The following is a 25,164-nucleotide window of genomic DNA, read 5'->3' on the forward strand; positions in this document are numbered from 1 at the left end:
TGCATTTTTTCAATCGGAAGGACATGTAGTTATTTCAGTATAAGAATAGGCATTTCCTTTACGTTTATGTTTTAGGTACATTAAACGACTTTACATTAACGAGTGTATAATGTTCCAGCACCCGGTTGGAACTACCCATCTTTTAATACGTCAAACATTGTTTATTTAGACAACAAAACGAAAAAACTCAAGTAAGTCGTTTTTCTTTAGCTGCAACAAAAGCGCACAAGATGCAGTTAGGCGCCATTTTAAGCATTGAAAAGAATCGTACAACGTACATACACACATACATACATATGTATGTATGTATTTAAGTTTTTTGTAATTGTCAATACTGTTTTAGCTTCTGTGCAACCAAAGTTAACGTTTTCAATTATTTATGCTTTGGCTTGGAGATATCAAAATACCATTTCAAGTATCAGCTAGTGCATACTTAAAACAATAGTTTTTTCCACATTGTGAAGAAATCAAAAACACAGATTTTCATTTCAAAACATTTATTTGTTAATTATTTACATTTACCAACCAGAATTCTAATATATATACATACATATATAATCTCTATTCGTACCCTCAATTACAATTATTTTGTATATTATAAAAATGCCTAGAGGGTTGCGTAATATCTAAAATGCTTTATAAAAAAGCATTTGAGTAAAAAAATACACTTGTTTAATATGTTTTCGATAATATAATAATAAAGTTCTTTATAAATCACAATTTTTGTAACCCAAATAAAACCGCTACCTTAAAAATTGAAAACACTTTCAACACAGTGCTTAACAATTGCTTTTTAAATAAGAAAAATTCTTTTTAAATAAAAACTTTTGTTTTTTTGTTCTTCTTAAATAAGAATTTGTGTTTCTTTAAACAAGAAAATGCGTAGAATGATATACATATGTGTTAATTCAAACGTGTAAAATGAAATAGAAAAAAGAAGAGCAATTGTTATTAATATTACATTCTACATTCTACTACAAATCACAGCGAGAATTGTTGTTTAAAAAAATGCATTCTACATTTTTTTTATATTATTCTATAGTTTTTTTTCTCATATAAAAAAGCACAAACTTACATATGTATTTATAATGAAATTGAACTTCAAGTTTATTTGCATTTCGTGAATTTTCAACACAATATATCGGTAATATATACATGTGTATGTATGTCAATAATTAGATACTACTAACTTCTTAAGCTTAGCGCGTAGTTTTTAAGATTTATGCTTTGTACAAACAATAGTTGGAATTTAAATTCAAAGAGGGCATGTGTAATGAGTAAAAAAGAAATATATACAAATATGAATAATTGATTATAATATATGTACTTATTTATATGGTTTTGGTTGATGCGCACCTCATGGAGGCGGTATTACTTAAATATATAATTTTTTATTTTATTTTTTCAATATGCACAAATGCATTGAATGCCTTTAGCAGTTTAAGTAATGCATGCAATCTTAAAGAACATACTAATCTATGCATATATATATTTACATATATTACATAGGCGAAATTTGTTGTATGCATGCATTTGTAATTATCACAGCTGATAACCAGTTTAAAGTCTGCAATTTTGACGCAACTGATAATTCTGTAAAAGCATGTGCATTGCATTGGTACATTTAGAATTGAAAAATGTAAATATCGTTTTTTTTTTCATAAATACAAACATACTAACTAAGACTATGAGGCGTTGTGGAAAAAAGCAATACTTTAGCATATAAAGAAAGAGCCTTAATGCGCCTAAAAAAACTAATAAACTACTATATACATATACAGTTATGTAGTAATGATAATATCCAAGGTACACTAAAAAATAATGAACATAACCGTTAAACCCGATGTGCGATGTTTTCTTTGAATTATTTAGTTTTTGTTTAATACACGTTGAAATTATTCAAACTGAGTGTGTATACAGTTAAACTGTATATTTATGTGTCGTTTTGGCATTATGACTGCCTGCTATTGTTCTTATGTTGTTGTTCGTTGTTGTTGGCTCTGCTAATGTTAGTTGTCGTCTGCTGAGCTGCTTGATTAGCATTTATGCTAAGAGCAGTGTTCGCTTGTGTTTGATTACTTTCAATAATATCGACATTAATTGAAGTCTGCAAAGAAGATAAATCGAAAAATAAGTTTAATTAGTTTATTTTATGGTTTATTGTTGTTATTTTAACAATGATTTATGAAAAATATGCTGTTTTGATGAATGATGACTGAGTGTTTTTGATGTTTTTAAGGTACTGACGCGTTGTTAAGCATAAGAGACTAATTATAAATACACATATTAGGGTACGCGTTATTTTCAATTTTGTTTCAAAATTTAAAATTTTAACACGAGCTTTTTAAACATATTTTTTTAGTAAAAAAAAGTATTTTTTTTTATCTAACTATATATAACCCCTTAAAGTTTTGCATCAACTGCACTGAGACTCAGTAATTCAACAAAGGAGCATTCATGCACTACCATGGCGTATGAGCAACATAGCATTCAAAAAGCATTTGTATGAATAATCAATACATTTGATGTATGCGTACCTTTAACTGCGCATAACATTTAAGGTAGTGATTTTATAGAAAAAACCATCCAGAGCTTTTTTGTAGAACGGACAATTTTCTACAAGAATATTAAATTTTTATAGCTATAGATTTAGTTGGTTTTGAGACAAAAAGTTAAATGTAAAAGTTTAAAAATTTCCATACAAAGGAGAATATTATAAAAAAGAAAATTGAAAATAACTAGCATCTTTACGTTGAATAATATTTTTAGCGTAAAAACTGAAACAGCAGAGCGCGTTTGCAAAAAAAAATCAACTTGTGTAATAATGTACACCCTAAAGTACAAATATATATGATAGTGAGACTTGTATGTGTTTGTATCCAGTTTCAATTTGCTTCAGTAACCTGTTAACTTTTCAGTGGAAAAATTTATGGAAACTTTTTAGAAGCTAGCATGTTTGTAATAAACAAAGTAGGAGCGGGAGATTTTATTCAAAACATTCTGGAAGTCTACAACAGGTTCAATAATCTCAAACTGTCTGCAAATGTTGTTAGGCAACTAATAAGATTTTTTTTGCGTCTGCAAAAATGTAGATTGAAATAGGTGGCGTTTGTTCCAAATGTCTAAAAAAATTTAAATAAACAGACGTAAGTCTCAATTGATATGCAAAACGCTTTCGAAATCTTCCACACTAATAAATTTCCAGCTTTGCGCCACATTCAAAGAAATTCATTCAATGTTTATATTTATATTGATTTTTTTATACATATTTATTTGCTGTCTTACGCAAAAATTAAGTTGTAAACAAAACCAAATAAGCTAACTTTCCTTGAAGTATTATTGAGGCAGGTAATGTTAATGTTTATCAACACGAAAAAAGTGTAAAAACACACATTTTGACGGCAAATCAGTAAAAGCGAAGTATTTCGGTATATGTGTGAAATATAAAAAACACACAAAATGTGTTTAAAAATACGGACGAAAACATTGTGCTAATTTATTGCGGTTGACAAACAGCTATACATACATATAAATATATATGTGCATTAACTCAGTTAAAGCAGATTACATGACTGCGAAATTTTTTGTTTAAAAACGTGAACTGCAAATCTCGTGAGTTTCATGCTAACATGTGTTTGAGCTTCTGCAAATATTTAATAAAAAGAAAAAAGTGTAAACTATATTGATAATTGTATATGGCAGAAATATGTTAAGTGGTTATATCTGAACAAGAGGTTTGAAGTCCGCCAAATTTTGTGAAGATATCTTGTCAATAAGTTTTCCCAACAAGGCCTGGATTTTGATCGGTCAGTTTGAATGACAGCTATAAGCAATATTGGTCCAATCTAAACAGTTTTTTCGTATATTGTAGCTTTGTAGTGAACAATAGTCCAAATTTTATGAAGATATCTTGTCAAATAAGCAAGTTTTCCATACAAGAATTTTCTTTACATTGGTGAATTTGTATGAGAGCTATATGTTATAGTGGTTCGATATCGTCGATTCTGACTAATGAGCACTTTATTGAGAAGAAAAGAACATGTGAAAAATTTCACATTCATATCTCAAAAAGTGAATCCCTAAAAATCGTGATTCAGCGTTAAGCATTATAGTCTCTAATTTCAATACACATTTAAATATTTAAGGTTACATAGTACACATGTATATGCCTCAACAGCCAGACTGCTTGTCGCCAAATCATATAACTACACATACAAATCTACATACATAGTTCCGACTAATTTCCGCACGTGGTTTGCCTTGATTAGCTAAATTGAACGATTTGCCATTGACATTGAGCTTAATTGCATACTAACTACACGTTGAAAAATGAGTAATTTTTCAAACAAATCTAAATGTCATATTTCTTATTAAAACTTGGAAAACATTAGTGTGTCAGGGTAAAGTTAAGGGTTAAAAAAAAATTAAAATAATAATTTCATGAAAGCTAGAACTTTTTTGTAATTACTGTTTATGATGTAAATATTGTATGGATGCCATTTTTTTGGGAATCGATAATTTATGTTGGTTACGCAGGGTTGCAAATAATGAATTAAAATTTAATTGAAAAAACGTTTGAAACAATTTTTTTTTATTTTGTAAACCCGAAAATCTTAATTAAAAATTAAAAAAAAATTATTAAAAATTAAAAAAAATAATTAAAAATTGAAATTTTCTTAAATAAAAATTAAAATAAGAAAAATTATTAAAAAAAATTAAAATTAAAAAAAGTAATTAAAAATTAAAATTAACCAAATATTTCAATTTTAAATTAAAAAAAAATTGTGATTTAAATTTTAAATTAAAAAAAATTTTATTTTGATTTTGAGACTAAAAATTATAAAAAAAAAAAAATATTTTAATTATTTGTTTTATTTTTAATATTAAATAACTTTTTTTTTTCAATTTTTAATCGCAATTGTAAGCGTCATAAAAATTGAGATCATAACTTTTTATTAAAAAAAAATTGAAAAATATTTATTAAATTTACGCAACCCTGTGTTTATGATAGAAGTGTGAGTATTGATAAAAATTATTTTTTAATTTTTTTTTATTTTTCCTTCTGCAACACTCACCTCATTTGCTGTCGCCTCCGCATGCTTTTGACCATTTTGACTTTGTTCCGTTACACACGAACATGTGGACGAATTATGACTGCACAATGATGACGATGCCGATGAGTTGCTCTCCACATCATCATCACCACTCTCCGAACCCGATAACGCGGGCTCCAATTCCAAGGCAAACGAACCGTGACGCTGCTGTGCCGTTGACATTTCTTTATATAACAAATCTACATCCGCTGACATATCCATATCGTTATGACGTGTAATTATATTATCCTCAAGCGTTTGCTGATGTTTTTCATGCTGATGCAGTAGCTTCATTTCACATGGCTTGTAGACGTCATTGCAGTGCACTGTGTTGGTGACGCCGCGCAGAATATTCGCTTTACTGTATTTACCATCGGAAATATTATTCATTTGTGTCAAATTCGACATGCGTAGCGTGGCGCGTGTAACGGCATAGAGCAGCAGTGCAATGCCGAGCAAGAGACTGCCCCAGTAGCCGAGTATATCGAGGTAGGGCAGTATGTTGAGGTAGAAATTGAAGCGTGTGTCCAGCGCTTCAGGCAGCTCGGGCATCATCTGTAAGTTTGGTGTGGGAAAAAAACATTTTAATTTAACGTAATAATAAAAAATGTGTTAAAATAACTTACAATATCGAACCACAGCATTGGCACGGTCAAGTGACTGAAACGGCTGACTTGTCGGAAGGCGCTCAAATCATCGAAATGCATGTTGATTTGCACTTTGGCGGAGATGGAGAGTGGCAAGCCGGATTCCTAATGAAAAAGAAATAATATAATTATTAATTAAATTCATTCAAAACAATGTTTGTTTAATAACTAATACTAGTTACAAGTTTGTGGGCAATAAGCAAAGTGGCTGTATTTTATTACATCAATAGGCTTCTCTAATGCACTTGGCGGTTCATAACGACTTTGTAATGCATTGATTTTAAATACATTTCTTTTTTATTTGTGCAAAATTTACATATTAATTGTAGGCATATTGTACGCCAATAATTTTTCAAACATTTTCAATACCAACAACAATTGTTTGTAAAAATTTAAATACAATAACAACCAGTTTCTCAAAAAAATTTAATTTATGCTTTAGTATTATTGCATTAAATGTTAACTTTCGCGCATCCTTGTTGCGCTGTTTGCATTGCATTCGTTTTTTTTCGGTTTCAAGAGGACGTCCTTAGTAACGCCTGCCAGCAGCACACCAAATTCGCTATAGTGACACAATTTCAATGTGGTGGAACTCAACTTTTTATGACATTGACACAATTTTCAAAAATGCAATGTGCAAATAACTGAGTTTTTTTTAGCGAAAAATGTTAGTTGTTGTGATTAAGTGTTGTGCTATTTATTGCAGCTGCGTTTTACTAACTGCTGTGCTATTTTATATAAATGCATGGCAATGGTTACATACTCGTATATACGTAAATATGTAAGTATATGGTATTTGTAGTTTAAAATTACATCAATCGAATATGATTGATTCGTGGTTGGCGTTCGTTTAGCAATTAAAAGTTTACATCATAGACACATTATTATTTAATAGCACTTATGTGTGTACTTATAATTGCTGGTGTGAAGCAAGTTAATAAACTAGTAAAGGTATATCAAATGTATAAAGCAGGGAATAATTAAAAAATCTAAACATTGTAACCAAGACGCGCATGAACTGGTTTAGGCATGAAGTATTAATAACATTTGCAGATTAAATCAATTTTTATTGTAAATTAAAAAAAAAATATTTGCTATTTTTTTAAATATTTTTTTTGAATATATTTGGATAGCAATATTTCAAATAACGATTTAAGAATTTTTTTTTTAACCTTGTAACCAAGACGCGCACGAACTGAGTCTCAAATATAAATAACATTTGCAGATTAAATCAATTGTTATTGTAAATTTTTTAAAAAAACATTTGTTATTTTTTAAAAATAATTTTTTTGAATATGTTTGGATAGTAATTTATTTTAAATTATTGTTATTAAAAATTTGTATATTAAATAATTTTTACTATATTTTAATTTTTAGAATTTTGTTTACTCGATAGTGATATTTTATATTTTATTTTTAGTAAAATTTTCCTCCTAATCTTATATTATTTATAATAATAAAGTTTTTGTAATTAAAATTTAATAAAATTTGTTTTAATTTTTATTAAATTTTAATTTTAATTTTTTAATTCATTTTTTAACATAATAATATTTTGAAATTAATCGATACACAATTTTTGTTTTTAGTAAAAATGTATTTTAATTATATTATTAATTAATTATATTATTATAATTATCATGTTTTTGTATATTAAGTCAATTTTTATTATATTTAAATTTTTTTTACATTATTACATATTTACATATTAATGAACTTTATAAAAATTACTGATTTTTGTAAAAATATTATTAATTACTCATTAAATATTCTGTGTACAACTCTTTGCAATAAGTCGACCGTGCATGCATTAAATTGCATGTTTATCGATAATCGATAACATTTGTTACTCCAAGTTAATAAGTCGTTTTTGTCACTAACGCTTATTTTTAAATTCAAAATTAATAAAATATACAAATTTATGTTGTTAATAACTGTTTCACTAGAAACTATAACAAAATAAAGCTAATAAAACTGACTTTGTGCAAATCTGTGATTTATTTATGAATGAAAAGTGGTGACTGTGTTAGGCTGATTTTTGCTGTTTTAAGATTACAGAAGTGTGACTAAAGTAGTATAAATAGAAATAGTGAGTGTTAACTCCGGAAAATTCTATTTCACATATATAACATGGAAAAATAATTTTCCGCAACGAGCGATTGTGCCCAAATATTATAAAATATATAAAACCCAAACATTTATGTATGTTTATACAAATCTTGCTAAAAAGGTAAAGATTTTTCACTACTCCAGACGTCTGACGTCTGTACTCGATAAAAGAATATACGCAATGAAGAACGTTAATTAATTAATAATTTAATTTCAAAACGTTAAGCTGCTTAAAAATCATAAGCAAATTTTCATTTAACTTGTTTTGTAGGCGGCGACAAGTCATAAACTTATAAGATTTGCAAAACAAGTTTGCGACCGATTTTAACTAAATTACAACCGCAGCTCAGAAGCTTCTATGTAAATAAAAACTACGCACTAATTGCCATGGTCAACGACTCCAAATGCAATGCACTAGCCTTTAGTACAACGAACTAGTTGCTATGATTAACAACTAACAACTTTCTTGTTAAAAACAAAAAAAAAACTATATTTTTATGGCGAAAAAAAAAAATATTTCCGACATTTAAAATATCCGATTTCCTGTTGAAGCTTTTAAATAAATTATTGTGTGCATTTATGCAAGTGATTCGCAGTGGTGGCTAATAAAGTTGTAAAACCTTAAATAAAATAACGTGAAATAATGATATGATGATGCGTATAGTATGTGTGAAACTATTTATATGTCTCATACGATGCGCGAAAACAAGTCGTAATAGCAGATATTACTTCATATGTCCAACGAAAGTGATATTCAGCAAAATTAGAGTACATTATCGTTATGCACACACGATACCGGCACAGCGTAATTTAGCACAATTAAATTCTCGAACAGTGAGAATAATTAAAATAAGTAGCTGCATATTAGCGCCGAGCACCATGCATATATTTATGGTATGTGCTTGTGTTCATCAATATAATTGACACTGTGACAGCTATTTAAACCACGCTTTGATTTATGTGTTTATTTCGTTATAATATATTCGCCCTAAATGGCGAGTACAAAAACCTTTTTAACAATTAATTTATTGAATACAATCGATAAATATTTAATTAATTGCTGTATAAACGAGTGCAATTATTTTGTGCATAACGTTGTGCTGAGTTTGGTATTAAGTAATATCTATCGTAAACGTAATAACCAACATATAATTAGAACAACCGCGTGTTTTGTTGCTAATAATTTTAATTTCTAATGTAGAAGTTTTGAATTTTTCCACTTTGAGGCATGTGGAATATTTGTGGTTTGCTTTGTTGACATTTCTAGAATGCTGTTGCTATTGTTTACAAAAAAGTTACACTTGTGATGATGGAAAAATATATGACAGTTACTTATGAACGTGATAATGTATAATTCCATAATTAACTGGTCAATAAAATGGAAAACTTTTAATTATTAGTAGGTTGAGCAGCTTAATAAAAATTTAAAATTACAATTATGGGAAAGTAACTGTAAAATGACCAGCGTTGTAAATCATGTTTTGAAATATAATTGAATTAACTTTTAAATTATTTTACTTTTTTTAAGTACGAAAATCGAAATTAAAAATAAGTTTGAAATTTCTAATCACGAATTTTTAACTTTGGAAGTCAGCTCCTACTTTGCTCAATTAAAATTGCCACAATCTTATAACTACATAAATTCGCCAAATAACTTACCGGTTGCACAACGAATGCAGAGGAGTATTTCTTCTCATCTGGTTCCACGCCGGTGATATTATCAAGTAGACCGGGATCGCCATTCATGAAATGTGGATAACTTAGAGATATGGGGAAACCGTAATAGCAATCGGTCACATCGATTAGACCTTGAGGTTGACATTTTCCTGTTGCAAATAAAAGATAAAAAGTGAATTACAACAATGCGCCAAATATGGTAATAGGTAAAGCGTAAATAAATTAATTATTATAATTAACAAAGAAATTTATGCATAAAATAAAATCATAAAGATTTAGACTAAGATTATTTGCTTGCTAACGGCAACGCCTAACTTCACTTGCATATAATGCACGACTATTTCATTAGTAATTCAATTGACAATTCTGCGCTAGTAAATTATTAGTTTTTTTTTTTGTACTGAAAGTTATAATAAATTTTACAACCGTTACTACTTCAACGACCTTCCACTAACTCGAATACAACGTCAGCAAACTCCAACCCCATCAGTTGTCACAGTCAATTTCTTTATTATAATGCATTATTTACGCTCTTTATACGCTATTTAAACAACATGAGCGTTAAAACCGTTATTTACACGCCCATCGCGTGTGGTAAATTCAATAAGCGCTTGCTTGCTTGTTGTTGCTTAGTGTGTGTGTGCGCGTAGGAACACAAAAAAAAAATAAAAATAATAAAAAATACTAAATTGCTCATATACATAAACAAAAACAAAACCAAAACAAAAGCGCGTCATGTTCAGCGCTTGCTTCAGGCAAACGGAAAATTTCACGTGCTGACTTTTAACGTCACGACTATGTCGCCTGCGCGCACCTGACACAGTCTGTAATTGAACGCGTTAAACATGCTGCCAGTACGCTTGTCACATTGTATAAATATGTATGGGCGGCATTTGAGTGTTATTATTTTTGTTTTTTGTACTATTTTTTACTGATTTATGGTTTACATACAAACACACATGTGCAAATAAATGTGCGTGCATTTAGATTGCCTGTAATTTCGTGCCACGTCATAGTGTCTATTTTTGTTGTGATTTCATTTGTTTTCCGCATGAACTTTGCTAAGATTTTTGCAGCGGTAATTTTCCCAACAATTTCTTATGACGTTTGACACTTGCATGTACGGTTCATTCAAGCATTGGTGTTATAGTGTGTTTACATGCAACTTTTTTCAAATGTGTTTTAATACATTTTATTAAGTTAATAACTAGTTAAATATGTTTTTGCGTTTTGAGCGTGTTTTTTCTTTGGAATTTCTTAAAGTAATTATTTACTTAGCTGCTGTTGCGGTTATGTATAAATTTACTTATTAATTAAAGTGCATAAATCAAGTTAATAAATTGAAATCAATCATCATTTCAATTGACATGTGTCTAGCTTGCGAAGTGTGTGCGGCAGTGTAAGTGGTATAGTTTTAAAAAAATAATATAAATGGTTCTTCTAAGGTAAAAGTAAAATTTTATAATATAGTGTACCATATATGTGGCAATAATATAACTAATAGCATCACACCACTTTATTGCTAACACATTACTAATTACTTTCCGCATGCAATTACACATTATCCCCCTAATGATGTGGTAACTCCTTGTTATGTTCTCCAGCTGTTAATGCTGACTCAAGTTGATTGATATGTGCCTGCTGCACAACAAATGCATTTGATTCTTAGAATTCAAATAACAAGCATGTCATATCTAACGCAATTATTACAACAATACAAACAAACAAAATAATATTGCAAGGATACAAATGGAAATATCAACTTTTATTGCTCGGCATATCTAAATAACAAAGCGGTGTGTATTGCACTTGGAATCCGCTCAATAATTAATTACCCTAATTAAATATGCCGCTATACAATTTGTTTATGACTGTGCTAACTATTGCACTTTCTTGTTTCTAACGAACTTAGCATTTTTCGCACATTAAAATTGAAATTAACAGCACAGTTGGCTGCTGATGGTCTCGTCTACAACTACTTGCATTAGCTTAAGTGGTGCACTATGTCTGTATGTATGTGTATTTATGTATGTGCGCAACGTTAAAAGCGGTAATAAACTATTTGTAATTATCGCTCATATAGTACAATGCATATGCATGTAAATATAATTGGCTGGTGCACAACAAGTTCGCTGCTTAAGTCTTTTAGACATATGCACACAAACACACACACATTAATAACTAATCACCGGTTACGTTGCGTGATTGAACGATGACACTAATGTCATATTAAGCTTATCTTTTACATATGAGCGCTTAATTACCAATGCATGCGTGCACGCGTTAGCGCACGTGATACAAATGCAAGCGATATATGACATTTGATCAAAATTGAACCGGATCGCATGGACATTTGTATTAAAATACATGAAAATATCGTCAATCCGGGTCAAAATTGATCAAATGGCATTTATGTACATGTGTGTTGTATTTGCAACTTACCCTTTCTGCAGAAGCACTTGTTCGCCTCATTGTTGGCGCCATTGTCGAATGCATTCTCTTCAAACACATATTTGTAACCGGTGAGGCTGCCATACGTTTGTGGTTCACCAGTACGATACTAAAACAGAAATGTGAAAATAAATTTTCTTCCTTATCAAAAGTATTTTTCTTTCTTATGCACTTACCAAATTGATGGGCCGGCACATGCTCTTTCTAAAGAATTTAATAGTCTCATTGGGTTGTATGAAACTCTTGAATTTAGTGCCATCCGAGGCGAGCTCAATATTGCTGCAGTGTTCACCATCCCATTGTGGCAAGTTGGTTTTGCCGCGGTACGTGGCATATAGCCCAGATATGGCGGGATTCGTTGCGCCCGTGTAGAAAGTCTCGTAGTCGGTGCTAAAGTCGTACATCTGTGACGAGAGTGTTGTGTAAGGCAATTAGTTGATTATATTTTTTATGAGCGTCATTAAATTTTAATACAATAAAATTGTTTACTTTCATTTTTTAATTGTTATGTAAAATATGTATTTACTATAATTATAAATGTTCGCTTTTTATTAGCGTTTAAAGTTAGAAAATTTAATTTATTTGACTTTTATGCGATGCAAATTTTTTATAGTTCTAGTTTAGTTAATTTAATTGATTCAACAATTATGTGTTTTATATAACGTAAATGTGACAATAACTGTAATTAAGTGACATGCGGAGGTGTATTAATTTACATCAAAGTGGTGAATAATGTATAACATTATAAATGAACCATAATTAAAATATTGTTTGCTCAAGTGCTGGTCAAGTGGGCGTATTTTATAAATTAGGCTAAAATTTATGGGTTTAATATTTATATATTAAAATATATGTGTTTATAAGCACTGTAAATAAATAATTATTTTTTTCATAATACAAAAGTTAATTTAAGTTTTAAAATACTTTTTTTGTTTAATTTTTATCCGAAAAATAGTTGCTTTTATTCTTTTATAATAACAAAATATATATAAAAAAAAACAAAGAGTGGAAAAATTTTTCTTAAGTGTAATTTTTTATTAAATTTTTTATTTAATTATTTTTTTTTTATTAAAAATTCTTTCTTATTAAAGATATTTTATTTTTAATTATTATATTGATTTAAAATATTTTATTTCTATTTCATACTTTTTTATTTAATTTAAATTATATGTAATATTTTCAAATTAAGTGATCCATTTTTTTATTTTTTATTTTCTATTTCTTGTTTGATTTTTTTGACTTTTTCTATTTTTTTTATTATTTTATTTTAGACGCTTATCTATTCTACAATTGCACACTCGCAATTATCGTTTATCGATTATTTTTCACTAACACGTTTTCAATATTTTATTTAGTTTTTATTTTTTCCGATTTATTAATATTGATCTAAAATTATATAACTTTTATTTTTATTGTTTATCACTTACCCGATCAATAAGTCCAACTTTTTCGAAAGATATCCAATTCGAGAAGAATGTGTTACCCAATGTAGTCAGTGATGTCTGATAACCAAACATGAATTCCTTAGCTGTCATACGTACAAGTGGCTGTGATTTGGATGTTGCCAGCAAGGTGCGTAAGCCCATGCGTAGGAATAGTGGCTTGTCAGCGGTTAAGTGAGAAATTGCCTGAAAGAAAAATGAGAATTGAATTTTTAGATTTTTTATGAAAAGCTTTTTAACAACTTTAATAAAAAAATATTATAATAAAATTTTTGTTTTAGTATAAATATAAAAAAGAAATTATTTTGTTAAAAAAAAATACTTTTTATAAGAAAATAATTTTATTAAAAAAAAAACTTTTTATAAAAAAAAATTATGTTATTACAAAAAAAAAACATAAAAAAAAATATATATATTTATAAATTAAGAGCTTTATTAAAAAAAAATATTATCAAAAAAAAAAAACAGAATTATATTTTTTTATAAAATTTTATTTTTATAAATTTTTTTTTTATAAAATTTTTTTTGTTTTTTAATAAAATTATATTTTTATATAAAATTATTTTTTGTTATAATAATTAAATATCTATTCTTATGAGTAAGGATTAATAAACTCTATTAATTATGTTAAAAAAACTTAAATTTATGAAAATTTTACATTTGATTACAATTAAACTTTACTTTCAAAATAAAAAAAAATAAAAAAATATATGTAAGTATAGTTCATACTTTATTAAAATTTATTATTAAAAAAAGTTCCATTTGTTTTTCATTAAAAAAAAAAATTATAAATTTTAATTTCTTTACTTTTTATCCGATTCATATTTATTATTTACTGCAAATGACGGTGTATTATTTGATATAAATCTTTTTAATTATTTCCATGTAACGTCATATTTTCTTTATACAAAGCACGAGCATCAATCAAAGTTAAATCAAAACTATAATTATATGATAGATAGCTGTATATTTGTATATTATTTCAATATTTTTCACTGTTATATGAAAATCCCTATGGAAATACTAATTAATTGAACTATTATTAATTGCAAGGCGAACGCATCCATAATGCATAAGTCGCCGCACCACATGTGTTATAATTTTTGCAATTTTCTACAAAGACAAATTGCCACGATAACGGTATTAATGCAATATGTATGGCAAATTGTCTAACAACAATTTGTAAACATTTAAAATTTGATATTTGAGGCGGTATTAAGAGTTAATCTTCTAGAAAGTGCGCACAATTAAATTTTAATTGCTATCGATTTTTCAATTAATCGATATTACTTATACTTGCCATAAGCGTATAAATTTACATAAATAATTGTCAGCTTGATGTAAGCTGATTTTCACTTGTCATAAAAATACAAGAATTCTTAGTTATTAACTACATAGTATTAAATTCGTTACGTAATATTGAGTTTTATTTTATTCATTTAATATTGCCGCTGATTATTGCTGATTGATTTGCTGCTCTATGGTTATGGTATTGTATATGTCATTTTGAAACCCTTATATTTTCTATACCCTGAACAACTGCGGTATATAAAGTAGGCCACAAAGTTTGTGACAGCAAGAAGGAAATGTCGGAGACACTATGAAGTATATAGTACATATGTATGTACATATGTATATATAAAAGATAAGCGTGATCAGCTGTCTTGATTTACTTATGGAAAGAACACTATATATACGCAAGCTGAAGCCTCAATTTTGAGATATCGATCTGAAATTTTGCACACGTCCTTCTCACTCAAAGGAGCTGATAATTTGTCGAAATCGTCGGTATCGGACCATTATAGCTTATAGCTGCCATACAAACTGAACGATCAAAATTAACTTTTTGTATCGAAAACTTTCTTATTTGATTAGTTATCTTCACGAAATTTCACATGAATTATTGTGCAAGGTACCGTTATAATATTCGTAAATATCGTTAAGATCGGACCACTATAGCTTATAGCTGCCATACAAACTGAACAATTAAAATTAACTTCTTGTATGGAAAACTTTTTTATTTGACAAGATATTTCCACGAAATTTGGTACAGATTATTACCGAAGATACCGTTTTAATCTCCGCAGATATCGTTGAGATCGGACACCTTTTGGCATATAGCTGTCATACAAACTGATCGTTAAAAATACCCTTTCGTGTAAGTACTACATCTGTGAAGGATATTTTAGCTTCGTTGCAGCCATTATTAACAAGTTTTCTTGATTCTGTCTGGCGTAAGCGTCAAAGCGCTGATGATTAGCATACTAGTTGCATTGAAATTGAGCATCTGTAATGCTCAGATTGCTTAGGCATCATGTACCTATTTTATATTAACTACTAATTAACTTGATTACCGCAATTTGTTAAGCCATTATACTATAACTACTGTTGACAAATGACTTTATGGTGCTTTACCGCAACAATAACTAACTACTAATTAATAAAAAAACGTTTTGTTTTGCTCTTCAAATCAACTTTTTTACAACTTATCGTCAAATTCCCGCGCTGTTGTTTAAGATTTTATGAACTTGTTTTGATTTGCCAAATGATGTGCGCAAATTTACTGTTGTGTTTAACTGTTCAGACAAAAACAATTTAACGGAAGCAACAAAAAATAAGACAAAAGCAAATTCAAACAAAACAAAACAAAAAAGTCGCAAAAACAACAATCAAAACAAAGTAACTGGACTGAGACGAAAAGATTCCTTAATCATGGTAACTTTCCATTTTATAACGTAAACAACAAAATTATTTTTTTTTTTTGTTATTTATAATAAATAATCTTATTTAATATAAATTTGCAGTCTTCATTTGCAATAAAGCTTTAAATAATTAACTGCGCTCATGTATTTATAGCCACAACTGCATTTGCATTTGCACATAATGAAGCCGCTACACTCGCCTACCAGCTTCACCGCTAATACAACAATAAATATAGACACTTGAACTTTCAAATCCACTTTGACACATGCGTCAGTCAATAATGTACGGTTATTTCTTAGTATTTTGCTAGTTTAGTTAGGCAGTGGTTTTAGTTTCCAGTTTGGTATAGGACATTATTTTTTTATTATTCTTTATTTTTTAGTCAACAAAAATCAAATGCCAAAAGTAGTGGCGTAAATCACTCAAAAATGTATTTAGAAAATTTGACTTTATGGCGCATGCAATAAATTGCGCACTTGCCTAGCCGAAAAACAACAAAAAACGAGTTCGATTGCGAATTCGAGTTCTTCACTTAAGTCTTTTGTTCGATCAGGCAACGCCCCTAGGCGAGTTGTAGAACTTGTCTGCAATTTTCTGTTCTAACCGCACTTCATTTTAGCCTGTTTAAATGTGGTGATTAATTGAATAGCTATGTTTGTATTTTTGAATCCATATATGTATGTATGTATCCCTATCTAATATGTATGTAAGTATGTAGGAATGTACGTAAGTCTTTATGCGTAGTTTGTCTAAAAAAACAGACGTCAATGTGGCGCTTATGAAAAATTTGTAGGAAATTTTTTAATGTTTTTATACAAAAGAGTTAATTGTTGAAAAACAATATTTACATTTGTATTGATTTCAACGATGTTAATGAGTTGCCGGTTATTAAGCAATTATTTTTTAATTATTAAGCAGGCAATTTATAGTGTTTAGAAATATATAATTCTTTTTTTAATTCTTGGTGTAAATAAAAGTTTGTTTTTTTAAGTTAATTTCCTCGTTTTAATTCTTGTTTTGGATTTTTTAATGACAAGAAACTATATAATTTTCGTAAAATTGCATTATATTTCACATTTTTTATAAATTTAAAAAAATTAAATTTAAACTATGTATTTTAAATTTTTTTCAAAATTATTTTGACCACAATTTTCACGTCAAACATTTAATCATATTTTTTACCTATTTTTATAAAAATAATAAATTTAAGCTATTTTAAATTTTTTTTCGAATTCATTTTGAATTAAATTTTTACTTCAAAAACCCATATAATTTTTGTAAAATTCCATAGTATTTAAAATTTTTTATAAAAACTTAAATTTAAAATTATTTTTTAATTTTTGCTTCAAACAATTAAGCATAATTTTTATTACTTTTTTATAAAAGTATTTAAACTATTTAACATTTTTTTTTTCAAATTTATTTTGCAAACAATTAAGCATAAGCATAATTTAGATACTTTTCTTTATTTTCGCCATAATTTTTTTATTTTTATATTTATTTTATTTTCTTCTTTACTTCTATTGATCAAATGTTTTCTTCAATAACCGGAAACATACTTTTAACACAATTAAATTAATATTTAAAGTCATTACACATTTTTATTAATTGATTAATTTTTTTTTTATTTATATATATTTATATTAAATTATTAAATTTTTATAAATTGAAAATTTTCCAAAAATTTTGCTGATTTTTGTTTTTAGATTAAATTCGAATTTTTATTTGCCACGAATTCTATTTTAAATTTTGCGTTTCTTTTACATTCAAAATTTTCTAGAAGTTGTACTGATTTTTTTTCAATTAAATTAAATTTGTATTCATTTATACGTTTTTATGAAATATTTATACAATTATTGCTGATTTTTCTATATCTCAAAACATTTTAATTTATTTTTAATAACTGTATTTTTTTTTAATAATTTCCTTGGCATTTCCCTTAACTCTTTTAATCATACTATCTAATTGCTCTTATTATTTTCCTTACATATTTATAATTTTATTTTTTTAAGCAAAATTCCCCATAATAAATAAATAATAAGTCTTCCATGACGTAAAGTGTTCGCATATGCTTCCATGTGTATTGCCTACACTTAAGTATCATTGACAAATCACACAAAACACACAATTGTACATACAACTGTATGTCAATAGAAACAGTGGCAACTACCAGATAAATAGCATATGACAGCCCATATAAACATTGGCAAATAAGGCATTAATCATGCACGTACCTGTGCTGCATAAACACTATTATTTTAGCTGAGTTTTCATTGTTGTTTTTGCTAAATCACATCAGCAAACAACAATTGTATTTATCTACATACAGATGTAGTTATGTATGCCTGTAACAATTTGCTGCCGCATCAAGTTCAATTCACTGTTTTTGTGTGGAATTCCAGCCGGCTTCGTTGACAATTGGGCCAGTGACACATAGATGCGATTTTCTGGTTTTATTTATAAGTACATTAAGGAATATTTTTAAATTTATTGCTTTTCGCATTGTTTCGATTAGCTGCTTTGTTTTTAGCTTTTTAGCGGCACAATGTTTGTAAAGGAAAATTTTTGCAACTGTGGAAGTTTGCTGTTTGTTTACATTTTGCTCACTCAACAAAGTGACATATGCACCTGCATGCATATATGTATGTAGATGTGTACGTGTGTTTATGTGTGTGCGGTTAAAGCAAATACGTGTTTGCAACGTTTATTGACCTAAGTTAGATTTTTCTGAGATTTTTAAATTTTATTTCGCGGTTAACTGTGCTTCAAAAGGCAATAAACAATAACAATGTAAATCTAATGGTTTGTTTACATTTTGATACGTTAGGTAGAGGTCACAATTATAGAATGACAGTATTCACTATACGGTGTATATGTGTGTTTAGCGTAGCAAATTGTATATTGCGAGTTGTTATTTTTAATGGAATCAAAGTTATAAGAAATAAAATACTAAATAAGGGAAAATAAAAAATGTCTATACGAAAGTGCAAAAAATAAAAAAGAAAAATAGTTACAGCTGCGTATTAAGGAAAATAAATTAATATTTACCTAATAATAGTCTCACTTATAAAGTGCGAATGCAAAAATATGCTTTATATTAATTTAATATAATATATTTATATTATTTAATTTACACTCCTCACTTCCGTCTTACTAAATCTTCGTGTTATGAATACCCACAATGCATTACCAGTTATTTGTTTACATTTTGTGAGCAGAAATATCACCTCATAAATTTTGTATATATTTTTGATGAAATTAATATGCATAAAAATCGACATACCTAACCAGTTGGAGACGATTCAGACAGATTGTTTGTTTTCAGAAAGTTATTTATAGACGTTCTAAATAAATGTGAATAATTATATTTTTTTCTTACATTTAATTAAATGAAAAATTTGTTTTCTTACATTTAATAATTTCTCAATTCGATAAAAAAATTATTTTCTTAAATTATATTTAATAAAAATATTTATTGTACACTTACCAGCATTGCAATATTCAACATGACCACCTGATCGTCTTCTTTACGCCCCTCAGATAAATGTTCTTGCCACACCAATGGATGACTGGGTCTTGTAGACATTGTGTTGTTGGCGTTGAAGGTGATATTTTCGTGGGTCATGATTTCTCTGTAATGAAAATATTTAAAGGAAATGAAAAATTAAAGGTATTTAAAGAGAAATTCAACATGGCCAACTAAAATCTTAAATTGTAATTCAAAAATATTTTTCAATTAAAGAACTTTCATTTAGAATACTTATTAATACATTTAATTTTTTTCTAGTTAATAAAAAAACAAAACGAAAAATTTATTTTTTTATAATTTAAAAAATTATTTAAATATTAAAAAAAAATTAATTAATTAAGGAAAAAATTAATTACATATAAAAAAAATTAAATGATAATAATAAAAAAATAATAATATATTAAAAAACATCAAATGAATTCTACAAAATATTAATAAAAAAAAATAAAAATCATTTTTTAGAATTATTTATTAAAAAATTTGGATTTTATTAACTAAAAAAAAATCATTTAAAAATGGAGAAAAAATTAAATGATAATAATAATAATTAAAAAATAATAATAAATTAAAAAACATCAAATGAATTCTACAAAATATTAATAAAAAAATTAAAAATCATTTTTTAGAATTAAAACAAAAAAAAATAATTAAAAACTGATGAATTATAAGTTGCTTCCTTTAAAAAAAAATATACGATTTCCAAAGCTACAAAGTCAATTACACAGTTTCTATGCTCACGAGTCACCTTACTCTTCAACTGTCACTTACTTGTAAACATATGGTCCAACTTGCTCCACATTCATTTTCTCGCGTCCTGCCAGGAAAGCCTCAGCATTCGTTATATTAAATAGATAAATCTTTATGTAAAGATCTACCGGTGGTTTGGCCCACAAATTAAAGATCTCGCCATCATCCGACATGGTCAGTTTCTACAAAAATATTAATTTTTGAAAAAAGTTAGTAAGTTGGAAAATTTTTTATTAATGTTCGTCTTTTTCCATAAAAATTATTAATTTAAGACAAAGTTCGTTCAATTTTAAAATATAATTCATTGAAGCTGCTAAAACCAAAAATTCTAACAGAACCTACCCATTTGAAGATCAAGTCGTAAGGCTGAAAGATTTTCACCAGCACAGCTGTTGAGATGGCCAGTATGCCAAGAGCGAGTAACAAAAAGGCGCCTGTAGAGTAAGAGAAAAAAATAATAATAATTAAACATTTGATTTACGCATAAGAATGAGGCTGATAATAAATTACAATAATTATTAAGCGTTTCATTGCAAGAAAAAATTATAATAAATATTAAGTAGTTAGAATATTTATAATACAAGCACATGTCTATAATTGAGCATAATGGCAATGCCACAACAAAATATATGGCATTGTATATCAATGACAGTTGTCGGTCTGTTGAACCAGCGCATAAATAATAAAATATAATTTATTATATTAGAAGCAAAGAAATATAATTATAGCAAAAAAGAGTTAAAGAACGAAAAGAATTTAATAAAATATTATAAATATATGAAATTAGTGCAAGGTGGCCATGATTTTACTTTGTTTAAATGTTTTGCATATTTTTTATTAACAATTTTAACTATATTTAATATTTTATGTCAACTTGAATTAAAAATTTGTTAAAGTGACTGTTTGGTATTTGAAGAGTGGCTTTATATGTCAATACATAGATACATATGTATGTATATTATTATTAAAAAATACAAATAAAATAAAAAACTTTTTTTAATATTTTATGGAAATTTAAGTTTAGTGTTTTTAATTTTGGAAAGAAATTTACACATTTTTTTCTAAGAAACATAAAAAATTTAACTTTAAATAATTATTTTAATTTTAACAAATTTTCAAAATTCAAAAAGTAGAAATTAAAAAATCCAGCAGTGATTTTACTCGCACTTAAAAAAAAAAAATTAATTTAATTAAAAAATCTGAATCATAATTTTAGTTAAAAAAAAACATAATTAAATTAAAAAAACATAATTTTCTTCTATTTTACTTAATTTAATATTTTTTAATTTTTTTTTTTTTATTTTTATTCGTGTGTATATTGTAATATTTATTACTCTGTGGCATTTATCCCAAACAATAGCTTGAGAGTCAACAAAAACTACCAATAAAAACTTTGCTTTTTATTGACATTAAAAATTCCTGGCATAATAACGTTATTCCCCACATAACTAGTTCCCGTTGAAGAAACAAAGCCAAATATGGCAAAATAATCGTGACAATCTCATGTCTCTTGTATAAAAATAGAGTGTCAAGGCCAGTTGCAACGGAAAAAATGGCATAACTGTAGTCTTTGACCACCGGCGATGAGCACGTGATGGACAATCTAGCTGCTTACTATGCAATTTTCTTAAATATGTGAAAGTAATTGTTGACAAGTGCAAATGTTTGCACATAATTGGCAACTATGCTTTAGATGTAATCGCAAGGCAAGTCATGTCGCTGCATTCCAGGCAACATAATATCAACGTGCATGCATCTATACAATACACATATGTATGTATGTATGTAAGAGTATGTATATATGTATGCATTAACGAACTCCTGTTGACTCCACAACTTGTGTGTTGGCCCAGCGCCCGCCAGCTGATTAGGCTGTTGCACTGTGGTCAACGAGCCATAACTTTTACTTTCACACACACACATGCATATACTTGTGACAGCGTTGTAATCATTAAGTTGCCATAAAAGCGGCAATGCCAATAAGGGATTTAGACAAAGCACTAAAGTACGTAATAAAAAACGCATTTATGTTTAAGTATGCGTGTGTATATGTGTTTGGTAGAAAACAAGTTTCGCATCCCTGCCAAGAATATTCTGGATGGCTGGCGTACGCAATTGAGGTTGGTCAAGGCAACACGCTAAAATTGCTGTCAAACATCTGCGGCTAGCAGCACATTTGAACCGGTTACATGCCTTTGGCCAGCGAATGAAGGCAACAGTAAGTGGCTGTATGTGTGTGTATGTATGTATATTGTAAATTTAATAAAAAGCACAGAATTGTTGCGCTTGGTCAGGGTTGCGGCAATTGCAGATGCGCATGCGATAGCGCGAGTTGGCGAAGTGCGCAAAGTAGAAGAAGAATGAGCAGTGTGAAAAGAAGGCGTAAAGACAGAAAATAAACTTAGAAACTGATATTTATAAATACATATGTGTAAATTTGAAAAGAAAAAAAAAATATTCAAAATAAAAAAAAAAATAATAAAAAAGGAAGTTAAAGAAATAAAAATATAGAAAATGTAAATTTTATACATATGTATGTATATTATATAATATTAGAAAAATTAAAAAATAATTTTCGAAATGATATTAAAATACGTCATAATGATCATATGACAATATACAATTTTCACATAAAAAAAAAATATATTTTAATAAAAAAAAATATTCAAAATTAAAATGAAAAATTTAAAAAAATTAAATAATATCAATTTAGAAAATGGTAATTTTGTATATTACATATTTAAAATTTAACTCAAAAAATATTAAAAAATTAAAATTTAAAAAATATTTGAAATTAAATTAAAAAATTTAAAAAATTAAACAAAATCTCAAAGAAAAATGAAGTTAAAAAAAACAATACAGAAAAAGTCTATTTTTTAAATTGAAGAAATTTAAAAATATTTTGAAAACTTTCGAATATTTAAAATAGAAATAAAATGTTTATTAAAAAGAAAATAATGTATTTATCGCTATATTGGATAATAAATCTGAATTTTATAAATAATTGAAATTTTAGTTTTTTTCAAAAAAATAATAAAATATTTCATGAGCTTTAAATCATTTGACCATCGATAATCATGTTATTGAATATAAAATTGTCAAATTAAAAAAAAGATTAAAAATGTTTAAAAAAAAATATAATAAAAATCAAAATAAAGTATGCGGTTTAAAAATATTTAACAAAAATCAAAAAAAAAGAAAAAAAATAAAATATATAAAATTATAAAATTTTATAAATTAAAAAAATTAAATTATTAATTAAAATTAAAAATTATTATCCTCAAATAATAAATAAAATATGCCATGATCATTATATGATGATTATGTCATCAAAATTATTATCCTCAAATAAGAAATAAAGTATTCCATGATCATCATATGACAAATATATGATCAATTCATCATATGGCTCAGTAGAAAAGTTTCGAAATAAAAAAATAAAAAAAAAACAAAAAATTTAAAAAAATCTAAAAAAGTAATAAAAAAAATGATTTTATATTTTAAGCTAAACTAAATAAAAAAAATATTCCTAAAAAAAAATAATACAATATGGCATGAGTAGGCATCATTAGATGATTATATGACACATCAATAGATAATCACATGACACAGCGAAAATTTTTTAAATTGTTTAAATAGAATTTATCGCCTCCCACACTACTACAAAGTACGCTTACTTACAAAAAGACAACAAAAAAATATTTACTTATTCACACAAACGCCTTTACTTTCACTTGCTGCCTGTAGGCCTGCGCGCCTAATGGACTTTAAAACTCAAATAAAAGAAACTTAAATATAAATAAAATTAAGTCGAAACTTATACATATGTATGTACATACGAATATTGACATTTCTGATTAATTTGTTTGCATTTGCAACACTTAAAACCCTTAAATACACAAACTAGCGACTGCCCACAAGCTTGTAAGTTAACGCCATTTTCTACGGATTGCTTTTGGAATTTTTTTTGTCAACGACACTTGATGAGTGCACACATATATAAACAAAAATTTATAGAATGACTGAAGTGTGAATCACAAATGTAGTAATCAAAGCTTGAAAGAATGTGGCTGGACTTGTTAGCGACGCCAGGTTTCATGGCTCAGAGCGTTTGTGGTTTATGCGTTGGGATTTCGAACGCAGCTCATAGATATCAGAGATATATGTATATAAAAGAACCGCAGAAGTAATAGATGGGATTTTAAATGGGTCTATATACAGATATACATACATATATGTACATATATATATATAATGCATAAATGTATGTACATATATATGCACGTACGCGCATTTATTCAAGCGCGCTTGTATCACCTTGGCATACGCACTCATATTCGGCGTACACTTGATATATCAAATAACTTGTTGTTATTTTAGTGCTTTAAAATACTTTTTTTTGCTTTATGCTTTCTGAAGTACTTTCAGGAAGATCAATATGACTCTTAGCTTATTTAGGTGTACACCGCTTGATGACACTATCAATGTGGTGACGGTGTCTGATTCAACCGCACAAATGCTTAGATACCTATATTTGTACATGGTATACATATGTACATACATATAATGATGCATCTGGCACACTTTGTGCCAAGTTACATACATATATTTACATACATATATATCTCTGCGTGCTATATTTCTAATTAGACACTTTATATGCGCAGCGAAGGTGTTGCCAACTCATGCATTTGATAGGTGCGATCACATTTTTTTTTCTTAATTTTTTTAATATTTTTTTTTTTATTAATTTTTAAAACTTTTTTAAA

At 27.5% G+C, this 25,164-nt stretch overlaps 2 protein-coding genes across 3 annotated transcripts in view; both read right to left on the reverse strand.

Moving 5' to 3' along the window:
- LOC105233957 (uncharacterized) overlaps window positions 1-17,318 on the reverse strand; it is a 47,885-nt gene extending 30,567 nt beyond the window's left edge. Inside the window, exon 1 of the mRNA XM_049461487.1 lies at window positions 17,195-17,318. The gene's annotated coding sequence lies outside the window, so the exon portion shown is untranslated. The remainder of the gene's footprint in view (window positions 1-17,194) is intronic.
- The window catches only part of LOC105233968 (scavenger receptor class B member 1), a 60,549-nt gene continuing 36,443 nt past the window's right edge, over window positions 1,059-25,164 (reverse strand). For both annotated transcript variants that reach the window (XM_049461469.1, XM_049461465.1), the window contains exons 2-11: window positions 20,738-20,829; window positions 20,417-20,577; window positions 19,607-19,751; window positions 13,402-13,602; window positions 12,151-12,378; window positions 11,966-12,083; window positions 9,506-9,672; window positions 5,720-5,845; window positions 5,076-5,648; window positions 1,059-2,107 (exon numbers count right to left, since the gene is read on the reverse strand). In XM_049461469.1, coding sequence (XP_049317426.1) covers window positions 1,952-2,107; window positions 5,076-5,648; window positions 5,720-5,845; window positions 9,506-9,672; window positions 11,966-12,083; window positions 12,151-12,378; window positions 13,402-13,602; window positions 19,607-19,751; window positions 20,417-20,577; window positions 20,738-20,829 — 1,967 coding nt within the window. In that variant the 3' untranslated portion in view covers window positions 1,059-1,951. The remainder of the gene's footprint in view (window positions 2,108-5,075; window positions 5,649-5,719; window positions 5,846-9,505; window positions 9,673-11,965; window positions 12,084-12,150; window positions 12,379-13,401; window positions 13,603-19,606; window positions 19,752-20,416; window positions 20,578-20,737; window positions 20,830-25,164) is intronic.

Source organism: Bactrocera dorsalis, chromosome 1 (genome assembly GCF_023373825.1).
Source record: "Bactrocera dorsalis isolate Fly_Bdor chromosome 1, ASM2337382v1, whole genome shotgun sequence".
Taxonomy (NCBI): Eukaryota; Metazoa; Arthropoda; class Insecta; order Diptera; family Tephritidae; genus Bactrocera; species Bactrocera dorsalis.